This window comes from Scyliorhinus torazame, chromosome 6 (genome assembly GCF_047496885.1).
Source record: "Scyliorhinus torazame isolate Kashiwa2021f chromosome 6, sScyTor2.1, whole genome shotgun sequence".
Taxonomy (NCBI): Eukaryota; Metazoa; Chordata; class Chondrichthyes; order Carcharhiniformes; family Scyliorhinidae; genus Scyliorhinus; species Scyliorhinus torazame.
In genome coordinates, this window is record NC_092712.1 from 112,189,373 (window position 1) to 112,201,560 (window position 12,188).

Here is a 12,188-nt window from a genome sequence, read left to right on the forward strand (position 1 = left end):
TACTTGGGCCAATTCTTTCCTCAGGCCTGTAAAATTACCTCTGCCCAATGCTAGAACTCTAGTGTAGCACGTCTTCTCTTGCTCAATCTGAATTTGAAATTCTAGCATGCTGTGATCACTCCTTCCAAGAGGATTCTGCACAACAAGATTATTTATCGACCCTGCATCGTTAAATAATACTAAATCTAAAATAGCCTGCTTCCTGGTTTGCTCCATAACATATTGCTTTGAAACCTGTCACGCCTCTAACTTATCCAGTTCTGATGAAAGATCAGAATGATTAACCCTTTTTCTCTCGCCGTAGATACTACTTAACTTGCAGAGTAATGTCCCTAATGGCTAAGTTAGCTAACTCACCAGACTTGGGATTGAATCTGGAAGCCTAATGGTTTAGTTTTATGCTTGGTTAAGCGCCATGCCGTTGGATGGAGTGGGGTGCATTTTTTTTTTTTGCACGGTGTTTTGGTAATGGTTGATATGGTACCCTGGTTTGTAAGCATTGAAAACCTAGCAGTGTGGTGAACAGCTGATACTTGAACGGTAAACACAAGACTTTATGCTGGACTCTGAACAAAAGGAAAAGAGGTTCTTGTAAAACAGATTTTGCTCAGCTGACAAATTCTGATATGCTGGAGTTGAATGGTAGTCACCCAGCAGCAACAGCAATGTAAGGATCAATTGCTAACCACCCTCTAATTTTTGTTGAAAAGTCTGATATTTTCATTTTGTTCACTGGCTAGAAGATTGTAGCTTGATGCATGTTTCAACAAAGAATCTTGGCAATGGGTGTCAGTGATGTGTTGCTGTTAATTACGTGCTGTCCTAATACGATTTGTTGGTCTATAATTTAGAATCTGAACCTCTCAGTGGGAGAAGCTGCGAACTACAATAGTTGGAGCAGTCTAAAATTCTTCCTGCTGATGAACACTTTAATGGGCTAAAGTATCTGACTCAGCATGATGCTTGTGAGGTTTGAGCTGCAATAGCTATTTTACATCTGCACAAACAGTATTAACTCACCCCCAGAATAAAGCCTGCTGTCAGCTGATTCATGGTGCCATCAGAAACAGCTTTAAAAATGAGCTGTTAGTTGGTGGTGTACATTACGAGCAGTACTTCAGCTTGCATTAACCAAACAATGCTGATGACAGTCAAAGGCATGAGTTGGGAGATGGGCTTTTGTACTCTTGCCATGCGTCATTTGTACCTCCCTTTGTGATCATGAAATGATCACTGATTAACAGCGGGTTCAAAACAAACTCTTGTGATCCAGGTTACCACATCCTCCGAACTAGAAAAGGTAATGTATAAAAAGGCTTGACCTTGGCCTTGATCCAGTCCAAGAGGAAAATTTATGCCGTTTTCAGGGTAATTCTTTAATTGTAGTTCGAGTCTCTTTTGATGCCCCACTGCTTGATTTCTCTCTTCAGCAGCAGCAAGCTCACTCTTGGTGCCCTTGTTAATCCTGTGGAAAACTTGCCCAAAATAGGTCATGAAACCTAGCTATGAAACTGGACTGGGGTTGGGGAAATGAGCAGAAGTCCTGTGCCAATCCTCCCCCAGTGGAAGGAGGATGTCGAGGCCAAGATTTATATTTAAAAGTAGGAGTTTAACTGAACAATTCTGTTTTATGTTCAGATGAACTTTCAGATTATGGGAAATCTCCCAATACTGAATTTGGGCAAAGAGAGTTTATAAGAAAATGTCTAAATGTATTAAAGTAATGTATTTTTTTTTTTTAAAGTCCAAGAGAGCTAGAAATGTTGTACATCATGTGTACATAATTCCATTCGCCTTCATGTAAAAATTGTTGGCTGATTATAAAGGAGAGATGATCAGTTGATCGCCGCAGACATTTTATTAATTGGACTGTTTGCAGTGTAGAAATTCTGTTGTACATTCTGTAAACATAAATGTATTCTTCTTCGAGACCTTCAAAAAATCAAATTAATACTGATGGAAGGATTTATCTATTTATTAGTGTCAAATTGAGATCCCCTACCATGCTATTTACTATCATCGCTCACATTTGATCATTCTACAAAGAGCGGTACTGCTTATTCATATTTGAACATTGTAATTGAGAACTAACTGCCCATACCTTCCTCGTTCCCCAGTATCGCATTTAGGGGGCACCTCAGTGATGTGCTGGGGAGTCATTCCAGGAAGTTCCCATGCAAGGGTTTACCTGGCAATATCCCAGAAGTGCTAACTTCCTCTGGACAGTTGCGCTGGGCTGGGGACCATCCGTCAGAAGCAATTTAAATTGTCAAATTTGGATGGTTCTGCCAGTTTTACCCTGACAACCTCTTGCCCCATTCGGCCTGCGCCGATTAGCTTTGAAACTTACCGTCTCACTTTAAATTATTTAGTTAGTGCTGCGACAACAGCGCCTATACTTCCCCAGGAAACTAAGGAAATTCGGCATGTCCACATCGACTCTTACCAACTTTTACAGATGCACCATAGAAAGCATCCTATCTGGCTGCATCACAGCCTGGTATGGCAACTGCTCGACCCAAGACCGGAAGAAACTACAGAGTTGTGAACACAGCCCAGTTCATCTCACAAACTCGTCTCCCAGCCATTGACTCTGTCTACACCTCCCGCTGCCTTGGGAAAGCGGGCAGCATAATCAAAGACCCCTCCCACCCTGCTTACTCACTCTTCCAACTTCTTCCATCGGGCAGGAGATATAAAAGTCTGGGAACACGCACTAACAGATTCAAAAACAGCTTCTTCCCGCTGTTACCAGGCTCCTATACAATCCTCTTATGGACTGATGGACTTATGGACTGATCTGATCTCTTCACACATCTCCTCTACTGAGTAGTACTACACTCCTGTATGCTTCACCCAATGCCTGTGTCTATGTATTTACATTGTATATTTTATGTTTGCCCTATTACGTATTTTATTTTCATGTACGGAATGATCTGTTTGAGCAAGAATAATACTTTTCACTGTACCTCGGTACATGTGACAATAAACCAATCCACTCCAAAGCCCAATGCACCTGGAGGCATTCTTCGTTGCATCTGTCTCACCCAGCCTGAGTGAGGAAGATTGGACAAGACGGGGGTTTGCGATTTCAATGGAAGTCCGTTAAGAATGACAATCCTCTGGAGATTGTACTCTGAGGAAGTTACGAGCCATTGATGTTAAAATAGGGAGAATAAAGATAACTGAGAACCTCCAGAAAGCATGGATATTTGAAAATTCTGAAGTGCCATGTTGAATGAGGGATCCCCGGTGTTTGCATTTTGTTTGATTAAATGATTGTAATTTTTTTCTTGAATCAGGGTTCATGGGAAGCTGGTGGCTTTAAAGATAATCAGACTACAAGAGGAGGAAGGAACTCCCTTCACAGCAATCAGAGAAGGTATTATTTTACTGTACTTCACGCCAATTTTCCGAGAAAAAAGTACATCAAATGCCAGACTTGGTTTTAGAACATAGAACATAGAACAATACAGCGCAGTACAGGCCCTTCGGCCCACGATGTTGCACCAAAACAAAAGCCATCTAACCTACACTATGCCATTATCATCCATATGTTTATCCAATAAACTTTTAAATGCCCTCAATGTTGGCGAGTTCACTACTGTAGCAGGTAGGGCATTCCACGGCCTCACTACTCTTTGCGTAAAGAACCTACCTCTGACCTCTGTCCTATATCTATTACCCCTCAGTTTAAAGTTATGTCCCCTCGTGCCAGCCATATCCATCCGCGGGAGAAGGCTCTCACTGTCCACCCTATCCAACCCCCTGATCATTTTGTATGCCTCTATTAAGTCTCCTCTTAACCTTCTTCTCTCCAACGAAAACAACCTCAAGTCCATCAGCCTTTCCTCATAAGATTTTCCCTCCATACCAGGCAACATCCTGGTAAATCTCCTCTGCACCCGCTCCAAAGCCTCCACGTCCTTCCTATAATGCGGTGACCAGAACTGTACGCAATACTCCAAATGCGGCCGGACCAGAGTTCTGTACAGCTGCAACATGACCTCCCGACTCCGGAACTCAATCCCTCTACCAATAAAGGCCAACACTCCATAGGCCTTCTTCACAACCCTATCAACCTGGGTGGCAACTTTCAGGGATCTATGTACGTGGACACCTAGATCCCTCTGCTCAGCCACACTTTCAAGAACTTTACCATTAGCCAAATATTCCGCATTCCTGTTATTCCTTCCAAAGTGAATCACCTCACACTTCTCTACATTAAACTCCATTTGCCACCTCTCAGCCCAGCTCTGCAGCTTATCTATATCCCTCTGTAACCTGCTACATCCTTCCACACTATCGACAACACCACCGACTTTAGTATCATCTGCAAATTTACTCACCCACCCTTCTGTGCCTTCCTCTAGGTCATTGATAAAAATGACAAACAGCAACGGCCCCAGAACAGATCCTTGTGGTACTCCACTTGTGACTGTACTCCATTCTGAACATTTCCCATCAACCACCACCCTCTGTCTTCTTTCAGCTAGCCAATTTCTGATCCACATCTCTAAATCACCCTTAATCCCCAGCCTCCGTATTTTTTGCAATAGCCTACCGTGGGGAACCTTATCAAACGCTTTGCTGAAATCCATATACACCACATCAACTGCTCTACCCTCGTCTACCTGTTCAGTCACCTTCTCAAAGAACTCAATAAGGTTTGTGAGGCATGACCTACCCTTCACAAAGCCATGCTGACTATCCCTGATCATATCATTCCTATCTAGATGATTATAAATCTTGTCCCTTATAATCCCCTCCAAGACTTTACCCACTACAGACGTGAGGCTCACCGGTCTATAGTTGCCGGGGTTGTCTCTGCTCCCCTTTTTGAACAAAGGGACCACATTTTCTTATGTATTCTTAGTGCAATTTTCTTATCCAAGGCCCTTGCCCTACTATAAAACTGCAACTTCTAACAATCTTTCCAGCTTTTGAGATCTTGACCTCCAATTCTGGCCTCTTACAGATCCTTGATTTTAATCACTCCGTTATATGCGGCTGTGCTGTTGGCTGGCTTGGCCCTGAGCTCTGGAATTCCCTCCCTAAACCACTCTGTGTCTACCTCGTTTTTAAAAAATATATATATTTTTATTCCATTTTTTCACATTTTCTCCCAAATTTACACCCAACAATAAACAATAATCAGAAATGAATGCAATGTCAATCCCCATATCAATAACAACATTCCCATCCTCCCACCAAACCCCCAAACATTAGCTTGCATGTTAACATAAACAAAAAGGAATCCGGAGTCGCCTATAGTCACCATTAACACATACCATCTCCCCCCCCCCCCCCGTCTCCCCCCAATGTTCGATGTAATCCAATTCTCGAAAGTGATAATGAATAACACCAATGGATTGTAGAACCCCTCCATCCTTCCCCTCAGTTCAAATTTGACCTTCTCAAGAGTCAAGAATCCCAACAGGATCTGTCTTCGGGTGATCAACGAGGTGAAGGCCACGACATCTGCCTCCGCACCCGTTTCCAACCCCGGCTGGTCCGACACTCCGAATATGGCCTCACGAGGGCCCGGATCCAGTTTCATGTGCACCACTTTAGAGATTACACTAAAAACCTCCTTCTAATAATCCTCCAGCTTTGGATAGGACCAAAACATACCTTGTTCTTTTTAAGATGCTCCTTAAAATCCACCAATGAAGCTTTTGCTTGGCTTTCTCGGTGTCTCTTTTTGACACACAACTACAGGCGATGTCATAATATTATTCATTTTGTGCATGAAGCCTTTGGAACTTCTATTCTGTTAAATGTACTCTACGTTATTGTTCAAAGACGATATTAATAACATCAGAATGTGGCATCTTTCACTGGAATTGGTCATTCTTTCATTAATAACTGATTCTGCATTTTGAGGTGCATTTGCATGCTCCTGGCCTCACAACTGCTTGATGTTATTAACCTCTTTATAGGGAAAGCACATTTTAGTGAGTTGCCGTTAGTATAATAGAAGTAGATGCTTCTATGGTTGTCAGTTGCTGCTTATTGATATGTTGATTTATTGGAATGGTGGGCAGACTACCTGTGAACAAAACATTTTGTGAAGAAAATCTAATTTCCACCCGTTGGCATAAATGAAAAGACAGTTTTTCCATTGGGATACAACCTTTTGGAACAATCATAAAAGGGTACTGTTTTGTTGCAAGTAATTCCATCGGAATGAAAAGGAGGACATGCGACCAAGTGCAGGAACATTCTTCAATTGAAGCAAAATTCTCTTAAACTTTGCAGCATTTCTACCATCTACTTCCATTCACATTCTACAATTCTGCATTTCTTGGGTGCCAAACAGCATAAGCAGCAAGTAATCATAGAATTTACAGTGCAGAAGGAGGCCATTCGGCCCATCGTGTATGCACCGGCCCTTGGAAAGAGCACCCCATTCAATCCCACACCTCCAACCTATCCCCGCAACCCCATCGAACCTTTTTGGACACTGAGGACAATTTATCATGGCCAATCCACCTAACCTGCACATTTTTGGACTGTGGGAGGAAACCGGAGCACCCGGAGGAAACCCACGCAGACACAGGGAGAACGTGCAAACTCTGCAAAGACAGTGACCCAAGCCGGGAATCGATCCTGGGACCCTGGAGCTGTGAAGCAACTGTGCTAACCACTGTGCTACCGTGCTGCCCACATAGCTAAGCAAGTCCACAACCAATGGATCAGACCTAAGCTCTGCAGTCCTGCCACATTGAGCCGTGCATGGTGGAGAATAATTCAACTCATTGAAGGAGGAGGCTCCACAAATATCTCCATCCTCAATGATAGAGGAGCCCAGCACCAGTACAAAAGACGAGGCTGAAGCAATCGCAGCAATCTTCAGGCAGAAGAGCCAAGGAGCTGATCCATCTCTGCTTTCCCATTGTCACAGATGTCAGTCTTTGGTCAATTCGATTAACTCCATGTGATATCAAGAATTGGCTGAAGGCACCAAATGCTGCAAATCTATGGGTCCTGACAATATTCTGGCAATAGTGCTGAAAATGTGAGCTCCAGAGGTAGGCGTGCTCTCATAGCCAAACTGCTCCAGTATAACTACAACATTGGCATCTACACGGCAATGTGGAAAATTGCTCAGTCCTGGACATAAGAAACAGGACAAATACAACCCAGCCAAATACCACCCCATCAGTCTATTCTTGTGGATGACACGGTAGCACAGTGGTTAGCACTGTTGCTTCACAGCTCCAGGGTTCCCCGTTTGATTCCCGGCTTGGATCACTGTCTGTGCGGAGTCTGCACGATCTCCCCGTGTCTGCGTGGGTTTTCTCTGGGTGCTCCGGTTTTCTTCCACAGTCCAATGATGTGCAGTTAGGTGGATTGACCAAACTAAATTGCTCTTCGTGTCCAAAAAAGGTTAGGTGGGATTACTGGGTTACGGGGATAGGGTGGAGGTATGGCTTGGGTGGGGTGCTCTTTCCAGGGGCTGGTGAAGACTCAATGGGCTGAATGGCCTCCTTCTGCACTATAGATTCTATGATTATCAGTAAAGTAATGAAGGGGGCCATCAGCAGCGCTATCAAGCGGCACTTAGCAATAGCCTTCTCATGGATGCTCAGTTTGGGTTTTGCCAGGGACACTCCACTCCTGACCTCATTATAGCCTTTGTTCAAACATGGTCAAAAGAGCTGAATGCCAGGGGTGAAGTGAGAGTGAATGCCTTCGATATCAAGGCAGCATTTGACGGAGAATGACATCAAGGAGCCCTAGCTAAACTGGAGTCAATGGGAATCGGGGGGGAAACCACTCCGCTGGTTGGAGTCGCACCTGGCACAAAGGAAGGTGGTTGTGGTGGTTGGAGGTCAATCATATCAACTCCAGGACATCACTGCAGGAATTCCTCAGGGTAGTGTCCGAGGCCCAACCATCTTCAGCTGCTTCATTAATGACCTCCCTTCCATCATAAGGTCAGAAGTGGGGATGTTTGCGGAAGACTGCACAATATTCAGCACCATTCATGACACCTCAGATAATGAAGCAGTCCACGTCTAAATGCAGCAAGAACTGGACAATATCCAGGTTTGGGCTGACAAGTGGCAAGTTGCATTTGTGCCACACAAGTGTCAGGCAATGACCATCTCCAACAAGAGAGGGTCTAACCATTGCCCACCATCAACATCCTGGGGGTTACCATTGATCAGAAACTGAACTGGAGCTTCTTGACCTTTTGGCTGGGATGAGCGTGGGATCGGGTGTGGTGCCTGGATCTGGTGCGTCTCTCTTGTGAGGACCATGAATTGGATTGAGTTTGGGTTGGTTTCTGGAGCGAGCGGAGAGCTGGATAAAGGGTTTGCCCCTGTCCACGCTCTGGGCTCTGGCTTTGTAGCTCTGGTAGATAATAAAAAAAGAAACTGAACTGGACTAGCCATATAAATACTGTGGGTGCCAGAGCAGGTCAAATGCTCTGCTGCAAGTAACTCACTGCCTGACTACCCAAAGCCTGACCACTTTCAACAAGGTACAAGTCAGGAGTGTAATGAAATACGTACACTTGCCTGGATGAGTGCAGCTCCAACAATACCAGCTCGACACCATTCAGGACAAAGCAGCCCACTTGATTGCGACCCCTTACACAAACATTCAGTCTTGCCACCACCATCTATTGATGGTTGTGTACCATCTGTATGATGCACTGCAGGAACTCAACAAGGTTCCTTAGGCGGTACCGTCTAAACCCACAACCACTACCATCTAGAAGGACAAGAGCAGCAGATATCTGGGACCAACACCATCTGGAGGTTCCTCTCCAAGCCACTCCCCATCCTGACTTGGTAATATATTGCCGTTCCATCACAGTCACTGGGTCAAAATGCTGGAACTCCCTCCCTAACAACACTGCTGGTGTATCTACACCTTGGGGACTGCAGCTAGTCAAGAAAACAGTTCACCTCCACCTTGTCAAGGTCAACTGGGATGGGCAACAAATACTGGCCTAGTTGGTTTCACCCACATCCCATAAAGGAATACAAAAAACCCTTATCCCTTATAGCTGTATGCTACCTATAGCTCATAAACTGCAGCAGTTCAAGAAGCCGGCTCACCACCGCCACCTCAAGGTCAATTAAGGATTCACAGTAAATGCTGGCCTAGCCAGCAATGCCTAAATCCTGAGCAGAATGAAAAAGAAGACATAACTTGCACAATTTTTATATATGCAAGTACAGGAAATTTGCAATTTAAATGATAGCCTATGCTGTATGTTCTATTAGAATGTTGCCCATATTAGATAATTTTTGATGCATCTCTCAAAATAATAATGTCATAGATGACTCATTAAATTGGACCATGTTAATAAATAGTATTCTATCATACTTTAATTTCTCACATAAACATGAGAATGTGTAATTGTATATCTGGATTAAACACTGGCATTTGTTATAAATTATGACAACCAAAGACCGATTAAAACATCAGTTGCAGTTTTAGATTTTTTTTGGAGTTTCAATTTTAATATTGGTTGTTAAAATGGTCTTGAAACTGTGCACTTTTAAAGTATGAAGCAGTTTTGCCTTGATATAAATTCTCTCATTGATCTCTGGTTTTGGTTTCGAGCTGTGATCAGTAGATATATCTGTCAGTTTTGTCCTGTTAATTGCACTTTTTAAAAAACGCATTTTATTCAAACATGTATCAAAGTAGGAGGTTACAGCAAATAAACACCCCGGGAAACATTCTTCCCAACAATCAACTATACAGTTTGTACAGATTTTCCTCCTTTTTCACCCCCCCCCCCCCCCCATGACATAGAACATTGAACATTACAGCGCAGTACAGGCCCTTCGGCCCTCGATGTTGCGCCGACCTGTGAAAGCACTCTAAAGCCCATCTACACTATTCCCTTATCGTCCATATGTCCATCCAATGACCATTTGAATGCCCTTAGTGTTGGCGAATCCACTGCTGTTGCAGGCAGGGCATTCCACGCCCTTGCTACTCTTGGAGTAAAGAACCTACATCTGACATCTGTCTTATATCTATCTCCCCTCAATTTAAAGCTATGTCCCCTTGTGCGAGACATCACCATCCGAGGACAAAGGCTCTCACTGTTCACCCTATCCAATCCACTGATCATCTTGTATGCCTCAATTAAGTCACCTCTTAACCTTCTTCTCTCTCACGAAAACAGCCTCATGTCCCTCAGCCTTTCCTCATAAGATCTCCCCTCCATACCAGGCAACATTCTGGTAAATCTCCTCTGCACCCTTTCCAATGCTTCCACATCCTTCTGATAATGCGGCGACCAGAATTGCACGCAATACTCCAAATGCGGCTGCACCAGAGTTTTGTAAAGTTGCAACATGACCTCATGGCTCCGAAACTCAATCCCTCTACCAATAAAAGCTAACACACCGTACGCCTTCTTAACAACCCTCTCAACCTGAGTGGCAACTTTCAGGGATCTATGTACATGGACACCGAGATCTCTCTGCTCATCCACACTACCAAGAATCTTACCATTAGCCCAGTACTCTGTCTTACTGTTATTCCTTCCAAAATGAATCACCTCACACTTTTCTGCACAAAACTCCATTTGCCACCTCTCAGCCCAGCGCTGCAGCTTATCTATGTCCCTCTGTAACTTGTAACATCCTTCCGCACTGTCCACGACGCCACCGACTTGAGTGTCATCTGCAAATTTACTCACCTATCCTTCTACGCCCTCCTCCAGGTCATTTATAAAAATGACAAACAGCAGTGGCCCCAAAACAGATCCTTGTGGTACACCACTAGTAACTGGACTCCAGTCTGAACACTTCCCATCAACCACCACCCTTTGTCTTCTTCCAGCTGGCCAATTTCTGATCCAAACTGCTAAATCTCCCTGAATCCCATGCTTCCGTATTTTCTGCAGTAGGCTACCGTGGGGAACCTTATCAAACGCTTTACTGAAATCCATATACACCGCATCACCTGCTTTACCCTCATCCACCTGTTTGGTCACCTTCTCAAAGAACTCAATAAGGTTTGTGAGGCACGACCTACCCTTCACAAAACCGTGTTGACTATCTCTAATCAAATTATTCCTATCCAGATGATTATACACCCTTTCTCTTATAAACCTTTCCAAGACTTTGCCCACAACAGAAGTAAGGCTCACTGGTCTATAGTTACCGGGGTTGTCTCTACTGCCCTTCTTGAACAAGGGGACAACATTTGCTATCCTCCAGTCTTCTGGCACTATTCCTGTAGACAAAGATGACTTAAAGATCAAAGCCAAAGGCTCAGCAATCTCCTCCCTAGCTTTCCAGAGAATCCTAGGATAAATCCCATCCGGCCCAGGGGACTTAACAATTCTGGAAAGTGTAAAAATAAATAACACCTCCTCCTTATGAACCTCAAGCCCTTCTAGTCTAATAGCCTGAATCTCAGTATTCTCCTCGACAACATTGTCTTTTTCCTGTGTGAATACTGACGAAAAATATTCATTTAGCAGCTCTCCTATCTCCTCGGACTCCAAGCACAACTTCCCACTACTGTCCTTGACTGGCCCTACTCTTACCCTAGTCATTCTTTTCATCCTGACATATCTATAGAAAGCTTTAGGGTTATCCTGGATCCTACCTGCCAACGACTTCTCATGTCCCCTCCTGGCTCTTAGCTCTCTCTTTAGGTCCTTCCTGGCAAACTTGTAACTCTCGAGTGCCCTAACTGAACCTTCATGTCTCATCTTTACATAAGCCTCCTTCTTCCTCTTGACAAGTGTTTCGACTGCCTTAGTAAACCACGGTTCCCTTGCTCGACCACTTCCTCCCTGCCTGACAGGTACATACTTATCACGGACACGCAGTAGCTGTTCCTTGAACAAGCTCCACATTTCCATTGTGCCCATCCCCTGCAGTTTTCCTCTCCATCCGATGCATCCTAAGTCTTGCCTCATCGGATCATAATTGCCTTTCCCCCAGATATAACTCTTGCCCTGCGGTATATACCTATCCCTTGCCATCACTAAAGTAAACGTAATCGAATTGTGGTCACTATCACCAAAGTGCTCACCTACCTCCAGATCTAACACCTGTCCTGGTTCATTACCCAGTACCAAATCCAATACGGCCTCGCCTCTCGTTGGCCTACCTACATACTGTGTCAGGAAACCCTCCTGCACACGTTGGACAAAAACAGACCCATCTAAAGTACTCGAACTATAGCGTTTC

General features: G+C 44.2%; 1 protein-coding gene across 6 annotated transcripts in view; it reads left to right on the forward strand.

The window, feature by feature from the left end:
- Positions 1–12,188, forward strand: part of cdk14 (cyclin dependent kinase 14) — a 935,572-nt gene that overhangs the window by 334,871 nt on the left and 588,513 nt on the right. For all 6 annotated transcript variants that reach the window (XM_072508685.1, XM_072508686.1, XM_072508684.1 and 3 more), the window contains one exon: positions 3,303–3,382. In XM_072508685.1, coding sequence (XP_072364786.1) covers positions 3,303–3,382 — 80 coding nt within the window. The remainder of the gene's footprint in view (positions 1–3,302; positions 3,383–12,188) is intronic.